General features: G+C 39.8%; 1 protein-coding gene across 4 annotated transcripts in view; it reads left to right on the top strand.

Moving 5' to 3' along the window:
* The window catches only part of RGS12 (regulator of G protein signaling 12), a 173,154-nt gene extending 150,563 nt beyond the window's left edge, over nucleotides 1–22,591 (top strand). For 3 of the 4 annotated variants that reach the window (XM_077815887.1, XM_077815889.1, XM_077815888.1), the window contains 8 exons: nucleotides 1,218–1,294; nucleotides 4,074–4,274; nucleotides 5,418–5,491; nucleotides 13,478–13,604; nucleotides 14,907–15,003; nucleotides 16,710–16,780; nucleotides 17,344–17,497; nucleotides 20,195–22,591. In XM_077815887.1, coding sequence (XP_077672013.1) covers nucleotides 1,218–1,294; nucleotides 4,074–4,274; nucleotides 5,418–5,491; nucleotides 13,478–13,604; nucleotides 14,907–15,003; nucleotides 16,710–16,780; nucleotides 17,344–17,497; nucleotides 20,195–20,826 — 1,433 coding nt within the window. In that variant the 3' untranslated portion in view covers nucleotides 20,827–22,591. The remainder of the gene's footprint in view (nucleotides 1–1,217; nucleotides 1,295–4,073; nucleotides 4,275–5,417; nucleotides 5,492–13,477; nucleotides 13,605–14,906; nucleotides 15,004–16,709; nucleotides 16,781–17,343; nucleotides 17,498–20,194) is intronic. The other variant, XM_077815891.1, reaches the window with a different exon arrangement.
* The last annotated feature ends 878 nt before the right edge of the window (nucleotides 22,592–23,469 follow it).

Here is a 23,469-nt window from a genome sequence, read left to right as displayed (position 1 = left end):
AGAAGGGATTTACTCTATAGGTCTGTTACCTGAGTTTTATTGTAAGTGTGTTAAAAAGCTAAGGAACAATCCAGCTGAAGAAATCACAGAAATCAGCCTCTACTAGGAGTGTAGCTGAGAAAAGAAAATTTTGCAAGCCATTGATTTTTCACTCTGTCTAGTAAGTTGGAACTGCAGAAGGAAACCCTCACTCAGTCAAAGTGGTGAGTGCTTTGTTGTAGAAACCTAGTTTACAGATAGGGAAATTACTTCTCCCTATAAAAAAACAAAACAAAATCCCTGAAGGAGGCATAGAGGAACAATTTAAGGAGGGAGAATGAATTCCACAGGCACAGAATGTTACTAAAACACAATCTAATTGGCAGAGACTGGGTTGTGTAGCCTGTTCATTCAACTGCTAGTCAGTCAGTAGCTTTTGTTGAGAAAATTGCAGCTCTTGTATGATGGCAACACTAAACTATCTTTAGATAAATGAGGTCTGGGCTAATTGCACTGTGTTTGAAGTAATTTCTATTAGTGAAAGTATTTGCATCTCTGTAGTTCATTGCAATGAAAGAGCACCACATTTTGGCAACTGCAGAGGCTTGCACAAAACAATTAACAGGCAAACAGTTTTAAAAAAAATTGCAAAAACAAAACTACAAATTCTGAAATCCACTGCAGCAGTCAGCTGCTCTAAGGCATTGTATTTACTGCTGTTTCTTCTTCCACACCATCTGCCTACCATGGTTCTTGAAAAAGCCTTGTGAGCTGTCCAGTTGATGTCAGGGGGGCCATGTACGTGAATGAGGGCTATAGAATCAGATACTAAGGTTATAGATCTAAACTTTAATAAGTGACAAGGGATTCAGTTCTCAATTTTTGGGTGTCCAACTTGAGACACCTTAAAAGAGCCTGATTTTCAGGGATCTGGTACGCACCTTGAAGGTATTGTAAATTGGTAGTCACTTTTTAAAATATAGGCAATTACCTCCAAGAACAGGGACTTTGTCTTTTCAAAAAGCCATGAACACCTGTAGTGTTATATAAGCAATAAATAATTACATTTAAAAGATGTTTAAATGTTCAGCATGTGAAGATAGTACAAGGATTTGGAATTTTTCTTTCCCAGATCAGAAAATGAATATTTTAGCCAGATGACTTGAGGTTTTGTAGCACCTTTAATGAATAGTAAAAGCAAGCATTTCTACTTATCACTCTGCTTTTCCCACTCTCAGATTCTATGCATACCAACGGATTATTTTGCAGACGTGAATCACAAGGCTCTATGTCGTCAGCTGCAAGTCTTGAACTGGTAAGGGCCAGCTCCTTCGAATCAAATAGTATGAGAGGAATGAAAAAAAATGGGAGTGATTGTTACCTAGGAAATCAATAATAGCCCCATTTTTCTGCAATAGTATAAATAAACAAAATGTATATATGTATTTGAATGTAAATTTCATAATACTTTTTGGACTGAACTTTAAATTTTTTTTATAGCTATACTCATTTTGTGAAATAAGAAGGGTCTGGTTGTTTAAACAGGTTGTCAGATGAATAGTTAAATATGTTTAAAGAACACTTATAGTGCTACTTGTGATCCTAAACTATCTTGCTTATAATCGAAGGATAAATATCTCTTTTATGCATTTCATATACCTGCTTTTTAAAATTGTACTGCCATCTACAAGCTATCCTGTCTCCTAGCTACCCCAACTCTCCTGTTCCTTTGGACATTATAATAAAGGTTTTATAGGGTCTTTCAATCCAAGGACACTAAAGCTCTTTACAAACTGACCCACCTTGCCTCCCAGCTACTGCAGCTCTTAACTCTGCCATGAACAATTGCCTGTTGAATTGCTTTTTGGGTCCTCTTCCTCTTGACTATATATGAGTTTCAGCTCATTTCCTTGATGCCCCAGCTCTCTCCAGCCCCAAAGCTGAGTGTCCCTCCTCCTGATCACTGTAGCTTGACTCTGTTCCCAGTGTTTGAGGGATAAAAGAGTGAAGCATTCCCCAGCAGCATTTGCAACTAAAACACCACAACACATGCTCATATGTGGAGAAACAAGAAGTGAAGACACAGTAGTTATAAACAATGTAGTTCCACCTTCACAGTCCAAGCTGAATGAAATGCACAAAGTAAACAATATAAATAATGAAAAGTAAACTTAAAATTTAATATAACCCTAGATTTAAAGTGAATTTTAACAAAGTGTATAAAAGAATATAATTTTAAAATATCCTTTTTTATCCTGACAGTACCTGTTTAACTTACAAATTTGATTCTAAGAATCAGACAGATTCTTGTTGATATATGTGATGCTAGTGAGCAAGCAGAGAAATAAACAGTGAAGAGCCATATTGGTAGCATCTATTTAAACTGAGTGTTTATTAAATACTTCAAAATATTACCTTGTAAAAACAATGCTTTGTGTGTACTAAGATGACTTTTCGTGGCTATAATTAGGGCCTTACCAAATTCACAGCCGTGAAAAACGTATCACAAACTGTGAAATCTGGTTTTCCTCGTGAAATCTGGGTACTGAAGGAGGGTCACGGTATTGACACCCTTACTTCCGTGCTGTGTTCAGAGCTGGATTCTGGAGAGCTGTGGATTCTGGCCAGGCACCCAGCTCTGAAGGCAGTGCCGCCAGCAGCAGTGCAGAAGTGAGAGTCGCATGGTATGGGAGAGGGTCATCACTTTTCGGAGGAGCAGGGCCGGCCTTATAGGTTGGGGAAACAGTGGGCCCGGGGACGGTCTGGGCTGGGGGCTCCTACTGTGCGATGAGCTTGAGCTGCCGGGCTAGGGAGGGACAGGACTTTCTCTTCCCTTGCACAGGCCACTCCCAGGGCCAGATCAGACCCACCTCTGGGAACTTCCCTGGCTGCAGGAAGCTCCATGGCTGCTGGCTGGGAGCCAGCTCTGAAGGCAGCCCTGCTGCCAGTAGCAGTGCAGAAGTAAAGATGACAATATCGTGACCCCCTACAATAGCCTTGTGACTGCCCCCACTACCTCTGTTTGGGTCAGGACCCCCACAGTTACAACACCTTGAAATTTCAGATTTAAATATCTAAAGCCGTGAAATGTAAGATTTTTAAAATCCTATGACCGTGCAATTTGTCAAATTGAACTGTGAATTTGGTAGGGCAGTTCCCAGCGGTTATTCCCCCAGGGGCCACAGGGTCGTGCTGGCTGCTTCCGGGAGTGGCGCAGAGCCAGGGCAGGTAGGGAGCCTGCCTTAGCCCCACGGCACCTCTGGAGGGGGAAGAGTTGATCAGCGGGGCCCACAGAACCCTGGGAGTACACTTGGGGACCCCCAGCGGTACGTGGACTCCAGCTTGAGAAACGCTGCATGGAAACTTCAGGGAAGGCAGTGTGGTACTGCCTCCTGCTTTCCCCCTGGGCTGACTTCTCCCTTCCTGGGGTGGCTGCACTTGAAGTGTAGTTTGGCATAATTTGGAGCCTGTTGCCACCTGTGTGGGTGAATCTGGACCATAGACTACCAGCTTCCATTTCTCTGTGATGCATTTCTACTTGTAGGACGTTGGTTGATGTATATAAAGTGGCAGAAAATTTTTGAGAAAATTGATTTTTCTAGGCATCAGTCATTTTATACATAGAATCTTCGTATATCTGTAGTGCTGTCATAGGAAAACAGTGGTACATTACATATGCAGATAATTAGTTAATGTAGACAGTTACTTATTTGTAACTTAAGCAACTTTATAATTATTTATGCTTTATATATTTTCACAAGAAGTTACTCTACTCTACAGGGTGGGCTCTCTTTCACACTACCCCTCCCCCCCAAGATATTGAAGTTCTTTGATTTACACGTTTTTTCTGAAAGCAAAACGCCATCCAAAAATTCAACTATTTTTAAAGTATGTTTAGATTTGTGAAGTTTGGTCTGTGGTAGCGTCTTTGTCTTAAGTGGAAATAATTCTAAAACAATTACCTGGTAATCGAAATATTCTGAAGGAAGGGTAAACCCCAAACATGGTTAAAAATGTGTTCCCTTTTTTAATTTGATTTGTTGGACTGTAATATTGTGTATTTGTTCTTAACTTTCATTTTTGTTTCTGACAAGTCTGATGCCTCTCGGGTATCTGCATCTTTACCTGATAAAGAGAAATCCTCAAAATACTGCTGTATAAACCTTCCAGATGGCTCGTCCTGTAAAATGGTTGTTAAATCAGGATTCTCAGTCAAAGAGATGTTATCTGGGCTCTGTGAGAAACATGGCATTAACATAGCTGCAGTAGACCTATTTTTAGTTGGAGGAGACAAGGTACTGTATGTTCCTATGCTTTTTTTCAAAAACTCAGACTTCCTAATCAGTTTACATATATGGGATTATTGATTATTTAGAGGAATACTCTACCGCTTTATATTCAGACTTCACATTGACAATAATGGGATTTATGTGTGTTGCTCAATGGAAGAATATTAGTGAGATCATTACTGGAATACTGTGTCCATTTCTGATACTACATTTTTAAAAGGATATTGAAAAAATGGAAAGGGTTCAGGAGAGAGCTACAAGATTTGAGGTCTGGAAAACATGCCTTAGAGGGAGGAGATTAAGAACTTCAGTCTGTTAAGTTTGTCTGAGAGAGGTTTAAGCAGTGACTTCATAACAACCTACAGTATCTACATGGAGAAGAAGTTTTTGATAGACAGCTCTTTAATCTGACAGAAAAAGGCATAACAAGATCCAGTGATTGAAAGCTGAGGCTAGACAAATTCAGATCAGAAATAAGGTGTACTTTTTTTAACAGTGAGAGTATTTAACCATTGGAACAATGTATGAAGCGAGGTGATGGATTCTCCATCATTTGAAGTCTTTAAATCAGAACTGGATATCTTTGTACAAGAGATGCTATGGTTCAAAAAAGTTATGGGCTTGATGAAGATTTTGTCTAGTGTTATGCAAGAGATAAGACTAATGATTCCTTCTAGATTTAAAAACTGTGACTATGATCCTAATTTACTTGTCTTCCTTGTAAAATAATCTGTTCTTTTAAATCTTTCTGCCAACATTATTTTGTCGTATTTTCTGATGTATCATTCTGTTTGTTCAGCCCCTTATGTTTAAGTGCCCAGGCCTTGTATGAGATGCTGAGAGCTCTCAATACCCATTGACTTTAATGGAAGTAGGAAATTGCTAAGCACCTCACAGAATTGGCCCCTACGTCTTTTGGAACTAGCCAGAGAAAAAAAGAAACTAATCATGTTGCTTGCTGTAAATTAATACAATAATAGCCATACACACAAAGCTTAATAATAGTTCTGTCTCTCTTCCTGGGCTAATTTTAAAATGGCTTCTTTTGTTCTGCGCAGCTGTTACATATTGTTAAATGATATATAACAAGTGACATGTACCCAATTTAACATATTTTCTCTTCTTTTGTTCCAACCATATGCTCTATAGCCACTTGTATTGCATCAAGACAGTAGCATCTTGGATTCTCGGGATCTACGTTTAGAAAAGCGTACTTTATTTCGGTAAGAGAAAAAATATTATCTTTTTGTGACATTTTCCGCTCCAGCTAATGTAAATGCTCCAGAATGCATTCTGAGTTATATCTGTTCAATAAAATAAAGGTGAGTGTAACACAGAATAACATTTGGTATGCTTGTGGCACCTTAGAGACGAACAAATTTATTTGAGCATAAGCTTTCGTGAGCTACATCTCACTTCATCGGATGCATTCAGTGGAAAATACAGTGGGGAGATTTATATACACAGAGAACATGAAACAATGGGTGTTACCATACACACTGTAACGAGAGTGATCAGGTAAGGTGAGCTATTACTAGCAGGAGACCGGAGGGGGGACACCTGTATTTCCCATGTATTTTTTAAAAATTATTTTAGAACATATTAATCTGTTTTTTTAGATTTATCTCAAAATGAAATAATACTTCATGCAAGCTATATATAAAAATGTTGAGCTAATAGATAGTTTTAAATTATCTGAAACTACTTAAGAACGGTCATCCTGGGTCAGACCAAAGGTCCATCTAGCCCAGTATCCTGTCTTCTGACAGTGGCCAATGCCAGGTGCCCTAGAGCGAATTAACAGAACAGGTAATCCTTGAGTGGTCCATTCCCTGTCACTCATTCCCAGCTTCTGGCAAACCGGAGCTAGGATCACCATCCCTGCCCATCCTGGCTAATAGCCCTTGATGGACCTATCCTTCATGAACTTATCTAGTTCTTTTTTGAACCCTGTTATAGTCTTGGCCTTCACAACATCCTCTAGCAAGGAGTTCCATAGGTTGACTGTGCGTTATGTGAAAAAATATTTCCTTTTGTTTGTTTTAGACCTGCTGTCTATTAATTTCATTTGATGACCCCTAGTTCTTGTGTTATGAGAAGGAGTAAATATCACTTCCTTATTTACTTTCTCCACACCAGTCATGATTTTATAGACCTCTATCATATCCCCCCCCTTAGTCATCTCTTTCCCAAGCTCAAATCTTATTAATCACTCTTCATATGGAAGCCCTTCCATACCTCTAATCATTTTTGTTGCTCTTTTCTGAATCTTTTCTAATTCCAGTATATCTTTTTTGATATGGGGTGACCACATCTGCATGCAGTGTTCAAGATTTGAGCGTACCATGGATTTATATAGAGGCAATATAATATTTTCTGTCTTATTATCTATCTTTTTCTTAATGATTCCCAACGTTCTGTTTGCTTTTTTGACTGCCGCTGCACATTGAGTGGTTGTTTTCAGAGAACTATCCACAGTGACTCCAAGATCTCTTTCTTGAGTGGTAATAGCTAATTTAGACCCGATCATTTTTACCTCTCTCCATTCTGAAAACTAACCATTTATTCCTACCCTTTGTTTCCTATCTTTTAATCAGTTACTGATCCATAAGAGGACCTTCCCTCTTATCCAGTGGTGGGGAAACTACAGCCCGGGGGCCGCATCCAGCCCTCCAGACGTTTTAATCCAGCCCTTGAGCTCCAGCAGGGGAGCAGGTTCTGGGGCTTGCTCTGCTCTGGTGCTCCAGCTGGGGAGCAGGGTCAGGGACTTGCCCCACTCTACACGGCTCCCAGAAGCAGTGGCATGTCCCCACTCCGGCTCCTGTGTGTCGGGGCAGCCAAGGGGTGCCGCACGCTGCCCCCACCCCAAGTGCCGCCCCCGCAGCTCCTATTGTCTGGGAACCGCAGCCAATGGGAACTGCAGGGACGGCGCCTGCAGACGGGGCAGTGCGCAGAGCTGCCTGGCTGCGCCTCTGCATAGGCAATGGAGAGGTGACATGCCGCTGCTTCTGGGAGCTGCTTGAGGTAAGCACTGCCCAGAGCCTGCACCCCTGACCCCCTCTTTCCCCCCAACCTCCTTCCCCAGCCCTGATCCCCCTCCTGCCCTCCAAACTCCTCGGTCCCAGCCCGGAGCACCCTCCTGCACCCCCACCCCTTCATCGCCAGAGCCTGCAACCCCCAGCCGGAGCCCTCACAGCCCACCCCCGAAACCCAACCCCCAATTTCGTGAGCATTCATGGCCCACAATACAATTTCCAAACCCAGAGGTGGCTCTCGGGCAAAAAGGTTTGCCCACCCCTGCTCTAACCCCATGACCATGTACTTTGCTCAAGAGACTTTGGTGAGGGACCTTGTCAAAGGCTTTCTGAAAGTCTTAGCACATTAACTCCACTAGATAACAGTTGTCAAAGAATTCTAATAGATTGGTGAGGGATGATTTTCTTTTATAAAAGCCATTTTGACTCTTCCCCAACAAATTGTGTTAATCTGTGTGTCTCATCATTCTGATCTTTACTATAGTTTCAAGCAATTTTCCTGGTTCTGAAGTTAGGCTTATCGGCCTGTAATTGCCAGGATCGCATCTGGAGCCTTTTTTAAAAACTGGTGTCACATTAGCTGTCCTCCAGTCATCTGGATTAGACACTGATTTTAATGATATGTTACATACCATACTTAGTAGTTCTGCAGTTTTGTATTTGAATTCCTCTTGAGGGAATACCATCCGGTCTGGTGACTTATTACTGTTTAATGTATCAGTTTGTTCCAAAACCTCCTCTATTGACATCTCAGTCTGGTATAGTTCCTCAGATTTGTCACCAAAAAAGAGTGTCTCAGATGTGGGAATCTCACTCACATCCTCTGCAGTGACGACTGATGCAAAGAATTAATTTAACTTCTCTGCAATGGAGTACTTAAAACATACTTCCTTCAAAGATAAATATCCTCTGTTCATCGCTATCGTTGTTTCTGTTCTTACATGTGAAACTGGAGCGCTGCCTAGCAATCTTACATATTAAGTTTAGAATTAATCTTTATAGGAATCTATAACAAATCTCAGTCTCCAATAGTCAATTAATTTTTTTCTCAGATGTACAGGGGAAATACTGATGTTACAATCAAGCATAATAAGAAAATTGTTCCCCTTCAACCTGTCTGTCTATAACAGTTTTATATCTCTTTGATTGTAGTTCCATTTTTATTTACCATCCAGCTGAACACATGGTACCATGAGGAAGTACATATGTGGCTACAGTGGCCACTGTTTTCTAAGAATTCCGGCTTGATGGTGTGGTGCACATACAATGTTTAACATGGAGAAACTGTATTGAAAATAAAGGAGAAGACTAATGGAATTAGAAATAGAAAAGGCATAATATATATTCCTTGGAACACACTAACTTAATAGTCTCCCCATTAGTTTTTACATCCTTATAAACAGTCAACCTGTTATAAGTTAGGGGGAGGGATAGCTCAGTGGTTTGAGCATTGGCCTGCTAAACTCAGGGTTGTGAGTTCAATCCTTGAAGGGGCCATTTAGGGATCTAGGGTAAAAAAATTGGGGATGGGTCTTGCTTTGAGCAGGGAGTTGGACTAGATGACCTCCTGAGGTCCCTTCCAACCCTGGTATTTGATTCTATGAACCTATTTGTCCCATTCAGCATTGCTTGACCAGGTTATTTATTTAGCTTTATTGTACTTTCAGACCACATTTTTCAAGCTAGAAATACTTTAATTTCCTAGCAGTCCTTCGGTATTTTAATTAATATTTTCTTTATTTTATCTATAAGTTACTTGTCTACTTTTGTAGGATTGATTTCTGTAGAAGGATACGTCTTCATTAATTTACTGATTCTCGCTAAGACTCTGAGCAATCTTATTATTTGTAAAAAGAAAAGGAGTACTTGTGGCACCTTAAAGACTAACCAATTTATTTGAGCATGAGCTTTCGTGAGCTACAGCTCACTTCATCAGATGCATACCGTGGAAACTGCAGCAGACTTTATATATACACAGAGAATATGAAACAATACCTCCTCCCACCCCACTGTCCTGCTGGTAATAGCTTATTTAAAGTAATCAGAACGCCACTAGCCGTCACCTTCAGCCCCCAACTAAAACCCCTCCAACGCATTATTAAGGATCTACAACCTATCCTAAAGGATGACCCAACACTCTCACAAATCTTGGGAGACAGGCCAGTCCTTGCCTACAGACAGCCCCGCAACCTGAAGCAAATACTCACCAACAACCACATACCACACAACAGAACCACTAACCCAGGAACTTATCCTTGCAACAAAGCCCGTTGCCAATTGTGCCCACATATCTATTCAGGGGACACCATCACAGGGCCTAATAACATCAGCCACACTATCAGAGGCTCGTTCACCTGCACATCCACCAATGTGATTTATGCCATCATGTGCCAGCAATGCCCCTCTGCCATGTACATTGGTCAAACTGGACAGTCTCTACGTAAAAGAATAAATGGACACAAATCAGATGTCAAGAATTATAACATTCATAAACCAGTCGGAGAACACTTCAATCTCTCTGGTCACGCAATCACAGACATGAAGGTCGCTATCTTAAAACAAAAAAACTTCAAATCCAGACTCCAGCGAGAAACTGCTGAATTGGAATTCATTTGCAAATTGGATACTATTAATTTAGGCTTAAATAGAGACTGGGAGTGGCTAAGTCATTATGCAAGGTAGCCTATTTCCTCTTGTTTTTTCCTACCCCCACCCCCCCCAGATGTTCTGGTTTAACTTGGATTTAAACTTGGAGAGTGGTCAGTTTGGATGAGCTATTACCAGCAGGAGAGTGAGTCTGTGTGTGTATGGGGGTGGGTTTTTGGAGGGGGTGAGGGAGTGAGAGAACCTGGATTTGTGCAGGAAATGGCCTAACTTCATTATCATGCACATTGTGTAAAGAGTTGTTACTTTGGATGGGCTATCACCAGCAGGAGAGTGAATTTGTGTGGGGGGGTGGAGGGTGAGAAAACCTGGATTTGTGCTGGAAATGGCCTAACCTGATGATTACTTTAGATAAGCTATTACCAGCAGGACAGTGGGGTGGGAGGAGGTATTGTTTCATATTCTCTGTGTATATATAAAGTCTGCTGCAGTTTCCACGGTATGCATCTGATGAAGTGAGCTGTAGCTCACGAAAGCTCATGCTCAAATAAATTGGTTAGTCTCTAAGGTGCCACAAGTACTCCTTTTCTTTTTGCGAATACAGACTAACACGGCTGTTACTCTGAAACCTCTTATTATTTGTGGTTTTGTTCAGTTTTCAAATTATTTTAGCTCTAAAATGGTTATACCATATGTTGCTACTCTTTCTCTAAAACAATTATTAGGTTTGGAGAGATTGCATAATTTCAACTGACGAAGTGGGTATTCACCCACGAAAGCTTACGCTCCAATACGTCTGTTAGTCTATAAGGTGCCACAGGACTCTTTGCCCCTTTTACAGATCCAGACTAACACGGCTACCCCTCTGATAGAATCATAGAATATCAGGGTTGGAAGGGACCTCAGGAGGTCATCTAGTCCAACCCCCTGCTCAAAAGCAGGACCCATCCCCAATTAAATCATCCCAGCCAAGGCTTTGTCAAGCCTGACCTTAAAAACTTCTAAGGAAGGAGATTCCACCACCTCCCTAGGCAACGCATTCCAGTGTTTCACCACCCTCCTAGTGAAAAAGTTTTTCCTAATATCCAACCTAAACCTCCCCCACTGCAACTTGAGACCATTACTCCTTGTCCTGTCCTCTTCCACCACTGAGAATAGTCCAGAACCATCCTCTCTGGAACCACCTCTCAGGTAGTTGAAAGCAGCTATCAAATCCCCCCTCATTCTTCTCTTCTGCAGACTAAACAATCCTCAGCCATTCCTCATAAGTCATGTGTTCCAGACCCCTAATCATTTTTGTTGCCCTTCGCTGGACTCTCTCCAATTTATCCATATCCTTCTTGTAGTGTGGGGCCCAAAACTGGACACAGTACTCCAGATGAGGCCTCACCAATGTCGAATAGAGGGGGACGATCACGTCCCTCGATCTGCTCGCTATGCCCCTACTTATACATCCCAAAATGCCATTGGCCTTCTTGGCAACAAGGGCACACTGCTGACTCATATCCAGCTTCTTGTCCACTGTCACCCCTAGGTCCTTTTCCGCAGAACTGCTGCCTAGCCATTCGGTCCCTAGTCTGTAGCTGTGCATTGGGTTCTTCCGTCCTAAGTGCAGGACCCTGCACTTATCCTTATTGAACCTCATCAGATTTCTTTTGGCCCAATCCTCCAATTTGTCAAGGTCCCTCTGTATCCTATCCCTGCCCTCCAGCGTATCTACCACTCCTCGCAGTTTAGTATCGTCCGCAAATTTGCTGAGAGTGCAATCCACACCATCCTCCAGATCATTTATGAAGATATTGAACAAAACCGGCCCCAGGACCGACCCCTGTGGCACTCCACTTGACACCGGCTGCCAACTAGACATGGAGCCATTGATCACTACCCGTTGAGCCCGACAATCTAGCCAACTTTCTACCCACCTTATAGTGCATTCATCCAGCCCATACTTCTTTAACTTGCTGACAAGAATACTGTGGGAGACCGTGTCAAAAGCTTTGCTAATGTCAAGATACAATACATCCACCGCTTTCCCTTCATCCACAGAACCAGTAATCTCATCATAGAAGGCGATTAGATTAATCAGGCATGACCTTCCCTTGGTGAATCCATGCTGACTGTTCCTGATCACTTTCCTCTCATGTAAGTGCTTCAGGATTGATTCTTTGAGGACCTGCTCCATGATTTTTCCGGGGACTGAAGTGAGTCTCACTGGCCTGTAGTTCCCAGGATCCTCCTTCTTCCCTTTTTTAAAGATTGGCACTACATTAGCCTTTTTCCAGTCATCCGGGACTTCCCCGGTTCGCCACGAGTTTTCAAAGATAATGGCCAATGGCTCTGCAATCACAGCCGCCAGTTCCTTTAGCACTCTCAGATGCAACTCATCCGGCCCCATGGACTTGTGCACGTCCAGCTTTTCTAAATAGTCCCTAACCACCTCTTTCTCCACAGAGGGCTGGCCATCTATTCCCCATGTTGTGATGCCCAGCGTGTTGTGATAAGTTGTGATACTTAAAACTAAACTGAGACTTTATTCCAAATGTGGTTTTACTAAAGCATTATAAAATGATATAATTGATTCTGAACAGGAGTGTATTAATATTTATTTCAGGTTAACATTCTATCGGCTGTTCTTACTGCTGTTTCATACCAATCCTCTTATAGCAAAGTCATTATTCTCACAAAACAGTATCATCCTGAGTATAAATTTACTTTATCTGAAATAGTAATTTATACATTTCAGTTTGATAAATTGGGACGTTCATTAGACTTTGCTGTGGTTCAAATCCTTTCCCCATTGCCCAGCGTGACTAGCTGGGCTGGATGCCATGGACCTCCTTAGGAGAGGTGGGAAAACTATTTTTCTCCGTGTCACAGGGCAGCACAAGTTTCCTTCCCCTTGTCCCTGCACCCTGTGCTTGGGCTGGCAAAAGAAAGGGCCTCAGACGCCTCTTGTAGGTGCTTCACCTGTTTTCTTTTATTTACAATGGCTTTACAGTCCCAATTCCCCCAACACCGGTCCCCGCTTCGACCCCTCACTGGGTCTTCTGGCCTTTGAGGCTTGTGTCAGCCAGCAGAGACAGAGCCACAACCCTCCTATTCTCCTGCCTGGCTAGCCACCCCTCACTGAGCTCTTCCCTGGGTTTATATTTCTTCCCAATCATCCACCCAGCTGGTTCCACTTGTCTCAGCAGATTACACAGAGCCTGCCCTGACATACCAGTCAGTAGAACAGGAACAGAGTTACTCCACAGCTGCTGTATCATAATGGTCCAAGTAGCCTCCATGGAAAGAGGTAAAAGACTGGAGGCTCTGTGTAGCTACACTAGGAGTCACTATAGATGTATGTGGGCTCCTGACCTTTCCTCACTCTGTCTGCTGAAACAGCAATGATTCCACTGTGCTGAAGGTGCTCTGCGCTTGCAGAAGAGTGGGGAGGATTTTTGCTTATTAATGGAAGTACACTATATCCAAACTCACTTTATTTGGTTCCTAGATTCGATTACAAACATTTTCACTTTTGGTTTATTTGAATAGCAAACACTTATTGCAACATTTGATATGTTTCAGGCTGGATCTTGTTCCAATCAATAGATCAGTTGGTTTGAAGGCTAAACCCACTAAGCCAGTAACGGAAGTTCTACGGCCTGTGGTTGCAAAATATGGCTTAAATCTTAATGAACTTGTGGCAAAACTAGTAAGTATCTTTTGGTGTAAAACAGGGGTGGGGTGAACTACGGCCCGAGGCCTCATCCGGCCCTCTAGACTTTTTAATATGGCCCTTGAGCTCCTGCCAGGGAGCAGGATTGGGGGCTTGCCCCGCTCCATGCATCTCCTGGAAGCATCAGTGTGTCCTCCCTCTGGCTCCTACGCATAGGTTCAGCTGGGGGGCTTCACACGCTGCCCCGCCCCAGGCGCGGCCCCCGCAGCTCCCATTCCCAGGAAACGCGGCCAATGGGAGCTGCAGGGATGGTGCCTGCGGATGGGGCAGCACTCAGAACTGCCTGGCCGCGCCTCTGCGTGGGAGCCAGAGGCGGGGGGATGTGTCACTACTTCTGGGAGCTGCTAGAAGTAAGTGCCGCCCAGAGCCTGCATCCCTGACCGCCTCCAGTGCCCCAATCCCCTGCCCCAGCCCTGATCCCCCTCCTGCCCTCCAAACCCCTCAGTCCCAGCCCAGAGCACCCTCCTGTGCCCCCAACCCCAGAGCCCGCACCCCCAGCTGGAACCATCACCCCCTCCCGCACCCCAACCCCTAATGTCGTGAGCATTCATGGCCTGCCATACAATTTCCATACCCAGATGTGGTCCTCAGGCCAAAAAGTTTGCCCACCCCAGGTGTAAAATCTGTAGTATTGCTTGTCTGGAAAAGAGTATAGAGTATTCCAAGAAATTTAGTATAGGCTCATCTTTATGCATGAAAATGTATTCTATAACTGCCTGTGTTTTGGGATGAGAATATGCAATAGTCATAGCCTTCATTCTTCAGATAGTTTGACTATGGCTTTGTCTGGGCCTGCTTTGTCTTGGCCTTCTGTGCCCCCCCCCCCCCATTCCTGCTCCCTTTTAAGAGGCTTCATTTCAGACCAAAACATACCAACTGAAGAAGGCTGAACATAAGCCTCCTCCATAGTCCATTCTTTCCATTCCTCTGTCAGCCAGAAGGTGTCATTTGAGAGCAATTAAAACTGTTGCCCCTATTAACCTGGAAAGCACAGAAATCAGCTCCAGACTGTTGACAGCTTATAGGTCTACCGTTGGGTTGTCAGACTGGCCAGTCCATAATACGTTGCAGAAAAATGACTCGTGTCCATTATGATCAAAGCAATTATGGACAGTGTTGGTTTGACAATTATAGGGAAGATAGCAGAGGATTCTTGGGGGTACGCTGAAGTATAACTGTATTAGCTAGTGTTCTATTTTAAATACCAAGTTGTAAATTCAAGTTGTTTTGAAAACCATTGTTTTTCTCTATTTTACACAAACTGTGATCTAACTTCAGAATGGTGATCAGGAACCACTAGATCTTGGTGTCCCTATATCTAATCTGGATGGTCAACGAGTTGTATTATATGAAAAAGAGCCATCAAAAGGAAGAGGTAAGAGGTTCTGAAAGTTTTTATGAAGTGCGTAACGAGCCTCATCAAGCCTGACTTTACATTCATAGAAAAAATAAAATTACATGAGGTAAATAGTGTTAGGATGAAGGATTTGATTTATAGGATAGAATGGGAAAACATTTTATAGGAATTAAAGGTAAATGTGTGACTTTTCATCTTGTAGCAAATTTTGTAACTCTTAAAAAAAATATTTTTTCTCCTTAGTACCCTACAAGCACTTAGTTCATTAGAGAATGAAGTTCTCTCTTTTACCACAGGACAGGTACAACTTAGGGTATCAGCTACAACTGCTGGAGAGATGGATCATGTAAGGTGAGAAGACAGTGCAGTCTCCATCTCTATGCAATCCTTGGGCTCTGCAGAGACTGGCAAAAGAGTGCCAGTTGTGATTTTTGAGGTGGTGGATCTCTGTGAAATAGAAGCTGAACTAAGACTTAATTCACTTCAAATTGACCAGAGAACAGCAGTTAAATAATTATTTTTTGTCACTACTGACCTTCACTGGATTCAGAACAGGGGCCTGTAGATTAAAGGTTCCATGTACCATTAGTATCCCCCTTTATAGGTAAAAATCACATGATTTTGTTAATGGATTTAGATTAGATTAAAATAAATGTTTAGAATGGTGGATCTCGAAGGGGAAATGAGTAAAATAAAGAGAGCTGTATTTGGCTGGGGGGAAGGGGAGTCAAATTTTATCACTTTGTTTGGGGACCAGAGTCATCTGTCCAATCATTTTGAAGAGAGACAGACCACAAAATGTAATTTACCTTAAAACTTCTATAACCCTATTGGTAGTGTTATATAGGAACTAGGCACAAATGACCCACTTCTTTCTACACCGCCAAGTTATTTTGGGCATTAAACATTCGTAAATCATCACAGAATCACCACAGTAGAAAGATGATCCTGGAGCAGCATAGAATCAACATAGGCATTCTCATGCCACATATGCTTCCTGATACACCAGGGAAAAAGAGGCATGATTAAAGAGAGAGTGCTTTGTCAGGATGAACCTACATCAAGCTGATCCTGAGCTGGTTTTGGCCCTTTGTGTCTGTTGCAGGCAGATGTAAATTAAAGCAGCCCTGAGCTTAATTTAACAGTGTATGGAGAAAAAATGGAGATTCCCAAAGGGCAGTTGATGCACAAAGCAGATATGAAAGGATTTGGGGGTTTCTTAATGCATTTTTCTGCATCTCCTGTTTTTAAAAAAAGACTCAGTTTTCATCTAAACTGAACCCTGTGACTGCAGATCTAGTGAAATTATGTCATCACAGAAGTCAAGAAAATTGAAAGCTTAGGAACAGAGAGGAAGAGAGATTTTTACTCACTCATTGCTTTTCATGTATTTTGTTAGCAGCTATTGTACTCAATATTGTGAAGAAAAGCTGTCTTCCCTTTAGTTTTTTGACCCCTGCCACATCTTTTCAGTAAAGGTGTAAAAACTCATAATACATATGATTTGAGCCCAGAAAATCCAGGAAAGACTAGGTTGTTTTCTGCTTGATTTAACTTAAAAATATTGGGGATGTCAAGTTTGATCTTCCCTGGTTTTACTAGAGCTTGTTCTGGGGGGCCCCATAGCAGGGTATTTTATGTGTCATTGTATTTTAAATGTTAATATTCTGCTGAAGTGATATGTTTATAATTATAGAAGACATTTTTATGTTTAATGTTCACAGACAGACAAAAAGGCGCCCCAGTAAAACAAAGTACGGTTGTAACTTCTACTTCAAGAAATCAGTCATCTACAGTAAGTTTTTCTTAAATGATTTCTGCCACTCAGATTACCTTTTATTTTCTTCTCTCATCATAAAGTAGAAGCTTCAGGTATCTATGCTAAAAACAGTGTCCAGATTACCTAATTGAATTGGCTGCAGCTATAAATCATCCTATTCTTTCTGTCAGACTTCATCTGTGGGGGTTTAATCCTGCTTTTTCACCAGTGTGCAACCATGAATTGAGTAGCAGTGAGTGTTTTATGGCTTTTATATTCTTGGCTTTCTATATCAGCTGAGTGGATCATCTTTATCAAAACCCATTAACTTTCTTGGAAAGCCAAGGCAAGTACTTGAGCCTACTACTTTAATGTAAATTTTGCTGTGCAAGCAATTTGCTCTTTGTAAATGGGATTTTTTCTTTTTTGGTGTGCAGTGTTAAATCTTTTTTGTAATGGTTAAGCTATAACATTTGTTGTATTTTTTAATCAGAGAGAGCTGTTTATAAAATATCCTTTTTATTCACTTAGAATCTATTACGCACATTTTGTGGTATATCCTAATTGTAAGAAGTACTTTAACTTTCCTTCTAATGCAGGGAGAGGGAAGAACTCTAGGAAAGTCTAATTCAATTAAAATAAAAGGCGAAAATGGAAAAAATGCTAGGGATGCTCGGCTATCAAAGAGAGAAGAATCTCTTGCAAAGATTGGGGGAAAAAAATATCAGAAAATTAATTTGGACGAAGCAGAGGGTATGTCAACTTTTTAAGTATATGTAATAACATTAGTGTTCAAGGGAAAATGATAATTCCAATTCATGACTGTGGAAATCATAAGGACTGTGCATTTATCACTGTATGACGAAAATAACAGGCAAGTTCCTTATACGCTTGTTGCTGTTAACTTTGAACTGCTAATTTATTGAAGTCTAGGATAAAATTTTCAAACATGCCTGCAGGTTCTTAAAGGTATGTAGGCACCTATCTCATCTTAAGATGCCTAACAGGATTTTCAAAAGGGCTGAGGTTACTAACTCCCAGAGAAATCAATGGGTGTTAGATGCCTAAGAACTTTTGAAAACACACTAGATGTCTATCTGCATCTTTAGGTGCCTAAACAACTTTTAAAGTCTGGACTTAGATCCCCTTTTCAAAAGTCTCATAGGCTCCTAAGGGCCTAAGTTACTTTTGAAAGGGAGACTTAGGCTCCTAAATCACTTTGGCACTTGACAATTTTATCCTTAGCCTATGATAGCCAGATTACCACTACTTGAAAAGGGGTTGGTGGTGGTTGTGTGGGGTGGTGGACAAGAACAGAAAGATTACTTTTCATTCAGTAAATGTTCTGTAAAGGTGGCTAGAAATGGTACAAGAGACAAGGCTGTGCCATAACTGGTCATTTTGCATTTTCTGAGCCAAATTCTTCCCTAAATTACATCTTTGAGAGACGATCACTTCATGGGGATTTCACTGATGACAGCAGAATTTGCCTTTCCGTGTATGTTTTCTGATGTGAAAAAATGAGAGATAATAAAGGTCACAGGGAGGTGAAGGAATAAGATCATTTTAAGGGTCGATATCTTTATATATTACTCCCTCTCACCCCCCAATCTCAAGGATTATTTGAAACAGTTTCCTATCCCACTAGCTTCAAAATAAAATGTGAAAATCAGAACACATATGTTAGCTAGGGCAAAAATTTAAATTTCATCATTATTACCACCTGATGTTCAAACAAAGGGCCTGATCCTGCAAAAAGCTGCACACAAATTACTTTATATAAGTGAATAACTGTCTGTAGGTTTGTACACAAGGAAGTACTGTAGCTGAAACCATTGTTGTGAATGGCTGTTAGTTTCTGAATGTTGCTGCAAAACATGTTAATGTCGTTTTGATTGATTTATTTCTGTTTGCTACTTGAGTAGCTTGTTTTACCCGTTCTTATAAATTCATTTTCTTATTGAGGCCAAGTGAAATATTAACATAATTTGAAGACCTCAGAATCTGAGTCTTTCATATTTTATTTTGATTTTTGTGAAATTGATCCAAGTTTGGGAAAGACCTATTGAATATTATAGAACATTTTTTAATGAAAAATCTTTATGAAATTTGAAAATTCAGGAAGAATCAGCTTTTGTCCAAAACACACACATTTCTGAAATATTTTATGTTTTGATGTGCATACTGCCATTTTGCAAAACTTTGGCAAAAATTATATTTTGGGGCTACAAAATGCTTTAGGTTCAAACTCCATGTATTTTCTAACATTTTGCAAACCTATTGAAAATTATTTTCACACAACACTCCTACTGATTCTGCCAAACCACCCAAAAGTAGTGTTAGAAAGTTGTAAGTAAAGTAAGTTCTAGGAGTGTAACATATGACTTTATATTATGTCAAAAAAACATTGTTGCTAAAACTAAACATTTTGGTTTTGCAGTGAAATTTGTTGATTTTTTTTATTTGGACAATCAGTGTAAACTGGGTTGAAACCACAAAACTGATTTCACGTGGGTCCTAAAATGAGTTTGAACTTTAATCTCCAGAAATGTAAAGATAGAATAGCTCCTGGAGCTTGACCAGGGTGTAATCCTGCCCTTCTTCCTGAGTAAGGGGGATGTGAGAAGGTCCCATTTTAGCAATTTTGAAGCAGTTGGGTGATTGGTACCAAAGGGTTAAGTTATCATTGGGAGTTAAGTTATTTCATTTTTGGGAGCGGTATCCTTCTTGGCTCAAGGTCTAAAATTTCTGGTTGCTAAGCTTTGAGGCTTTCCAGAACAAAATAATGAATTATCCTAAATGTGTATCAGTTACACATATATAAATTATATTAAATCACAAAACAACATTATGATAAAACTAAGATTTTTCTCTTAAATCTACTCCATCAATGAGATTCAAAGTTTTGGCTAAAAGTTCCAGATTGACACATTATTATTAAACTGAAAAAAAAAGTCTTGTAAGAGGATTGTCTACATTCTGGACCAATAAGCTTTCAGAGAGCTGACTATTTTTAAATTGAGGTGTGCAAAGAAGCATTTAGAATATACAAATGTGCATCCTAATCTTACAATCCGTTAAATTTCAGTAGGACCAAAGCTTTGTTATGTAATAAGAATTAAAAACACATAAAGATTCATTTTTAATGCGTAAAATAAAAAATTTGTTTAGGACGCAGACTTGGTATGCAGAATTTTAGCCCAGAGTGAAATGCAGCTGTTCTAAATTGCAAAACTGCTTACAGTAGCAATCTTGATTATCTTAATTATAATGCTGCTAGTGAACATTGCTGCAATTGAAAAAGTTCCTAATTAATATAAAATCTAATTTCAAGGCAGCATTGAAAATAACTGAAGGTATTCATTGAGAATAAATATGCTAATGGTTGACATTTTAATGGCTTTCATTTTCTGACAAAAATTTGTCAATTTTGGGTTTTCTTCTAAATAGAGTTTTTTGAACTCATATCCAAAGCTCAAAGTAACAGAGCAGATGACCAACGTGGGCTGCTAAGGAAAGAAGACCTTGTTCTACCTGATTTTCTTTGTTTACCTCCCAGTGGACAAGAACCACCCTCATCTACACCAGTGAGCTCTAAAGGTCTCAGCAAGAGAATTGCAAAAAATGATGGCAAGGATAAATGTGCACAGCCAAGTGGAAAACGGGAGTCTATGCAAAACTGTAATGAAAATTCAATTAAGAAAACAGGTCATTCAGAAAATAAACATAAGTCTGCTTTGACAACGCTCAACAGTCAGAAGACTTACGATGTTCCTTTTAGTGCCCCATTGTCTCCAATTGCACATGTACAGGAAAACAATACAACAATATGGAAAAGGCAATCAAGAGAATTACAGGCTGAAGGCATACAGACTATAGATGATGAAAATGTAGCAGACTTGACTCTTGTGGCTGAAGGAGATATTAGTAGCCCTAACAGCACCTTACTGCCGCCACCACCAACACCACGATCAGATATCAGTAAACTCACAGAAGCCAACTATCCACCACCAACTCCACTGGCAGGTAATCAGGAAAATTCTGGATATCAAAGATCCAATTCAGGTATTTCTAGTTTTTAATAGTCTTTCCTTTTATGTAAAATTATCTTCCCTTTATATTGTTTATCACTACAACAAACAAACAAAACTATCTCTGCACATTACATTTTAATTTTAAATAAGTTTTATTCCTTTATTCACTGTTAAGTTACATTTCTGGTTGCCTTTAAAACATATTTTTGTCTGGACTGAGTACGTGTGTGCTAAACAAAATGAAAGGCTGCAAGTGACCTTTCAGTGTGAGACTTTAATGCACACAATAAAAAACAAACACAATATTTGCTATAATTAAAACAACGAGGCGTCTGGTGGCACCTTAAAGACTAACAGATTTATTTGGGCATAAGCTTTCGTGGGTAAAAAAAACACTTCTTCAGATGCACAGTGGTGGTTTTTTATCCATCTTCAGATGCAGGAAGTGGTTATTTTACCCCCGAAAGCTTATGCCCAAATAAATCTTGTTAGTCTTTAAGGTGCCACCAGACTCCTCATTGTTTTTGTGGATACAGACTAACATGGCTACTCCTCTGATGCTATAATTAAGTAATTTACGGTTTAATCTCATACATCACACAATACTTAAATAGAAATATCTGACCTGCTTACCAGTGACTCAGTAACATTTTCTGAACCATTAGTAACAATGAGATTAAATCATTAGGGTTTTTAGTATCACAAGTTTAATGATTTCCTCCCCCACACACACACTATTTTTTAAAAAAAAAAAACATTTGGCAGTTCCGGTGTTGTAGGAAGAACTCTAAATATATGTTGAAAATTGCAGCACTGTTTACAGTAAAACAGAAACAGGATAAATCTTGAATATTTTTAATCTTTAATAAATTATATTTTTATCTAAAAATATAACCCTTACACTGTTTCTCTTTTCTCCTTTGGTACCCAAAGCAATAGATTGCATTAAAATATAATTCCCAAAGTTTTCATATTTGAAACAGCTTATTATAGCAGACCATTTTTAAGAAAATGGAGGACATTAGAATGTAAGTTTCAGCAGTATCACGGATCAGTATTATTCCTCATAAACATGAACTCATAATAATTGCTATTACCAGAAACAAGAAGTGATAGATTATGAGTGTTGTGGCATTTACATTTTACAGTCATTGTACTGTACTCTTTAATGAAAAATATAAGAAAAGGTTTCTGTGCTAAAGTTATTTTTGATGTTTCAGTGCCATGATTTGTTTCACATTTCTTTGTGATGTGAAAATATACATTTGAATTATTTATCTTTTTACAGAGAGTATTTGATCCTGTTTCTTATCTGTACTGCCAATGATTTGTAAATATTTCTTTGATTGTTACATGCTTACAAATGGCAATGTGAACTATTGCATCCTGCTGCTCTTAACAAAACAAAACAAGCTCTATCTTAACAGTAGTTGCAAAATGTTCTATAAATGCTACCAGTTTAATTCTTTAAATTAGATTTTAAACAGACTTGTAATCCAGATGCCTCCATAGGAGAACACACAAAGTGTATTTAAGACATGTTTATGTACATATTTATATATCTGTGTCAATGTCCTTTTGATGAGTGTACAAGATGGAATTCAATTTGCATCCTTTTCAATGGAAGCTGATATAAGAACATTTGCACTTAAAAACATTATGAACTTACAATATTTTAATGCATGCCATACCTTTCTGTGTAACTGCTGTACTTTCACTTTTCTTACTTTCTAATTTCACTTTGTAGAGATCTTTATGTAGTTTTCACATGTATTTTGTATCTTTGTTCTTTCAGGAGTAATAAATTCTATACCTACTTATACAAGACTGGTTTAAGCTTTGATTTTCTTCATTATTTTAAAAATATTCTGTCTTTGTAGAAACTTACAGGCCTAATTTAACAGATTGAATGCAATTAAAATGTAAATATTACATTAACCTTACTATATTTTAAATGTCCTAATATTGGTTCATCTATTTAACATAGTGGTATCGGTTCAGATCTTGTAACATACATATTAATAGGTATCAACTAACAAAATTACAATGAGACAAACTTGATAGTAGAGAAATTATGAGGAGAAAATTTAATATCCTAAATACAGGCCCTTTAAATAGGGCCAGATGTTGCATTTAGATTCTGGCAGCTCCCATTGAAATCAGTGGCAGCTGCAGGCACACCCCTACGGACAGATAAGAAAGCAGATTGGCCTGTAGTACTTATACAGTGTGGGTAGTATGTCTATTACAATTAATGTAAACCATGTTGTAATTTGAAAAACAAAGTATTTAAATCTTAGAAATCTTTACTTCTCGAATTCCTTGTTACCTCCTGTCACATACAAAGTGTAATTTGATTCTTTGAGTAAGAACGACGACGACTTTGAATAATAGTAACAACATTGAATTCTCTGAAAAGAGATTATTTTCTGTCTTTGGATTCATGGGCTAAATCCTGTACTCAATCATTTCTTTTTCTTACTCTGTAAGAGTCACCAATGTTTCACTGGTCTCTGAAGTGAATTGGTATTCTCAGTTCAGTTGTAAGTGAAGCCACCAACATAATGGCCCCTTCATTTGGCAGTCTCAGCTATTGAGACTGAACTACCCTTGTCACTTCTAGAGATGGCCTCTCCACAGCAGGGTTGCAAAGCCTGTTGGAGCACCTTATCTTTTAACCTTTTTTGCTGA

The sequence above is a fragment of the Eretmochelys imbricata genome, chromosome 4 (genome assembly GCF_965152235.1).
Source record: "Eretmochelys imbricata isolate rEreImb1 chromosome 4, rEreImb1.hap1, whole genome shotgun sequence".
Classification (NCBI taxonomy): Eukaryota; Metazoa; Chordata; order Testudines; family Cheloniidae; genus Eretmochelys; species Eretmochelys imbricata.
This window is presented reverse-complemented; position numbering and strand designations above follow the sequence as displayed.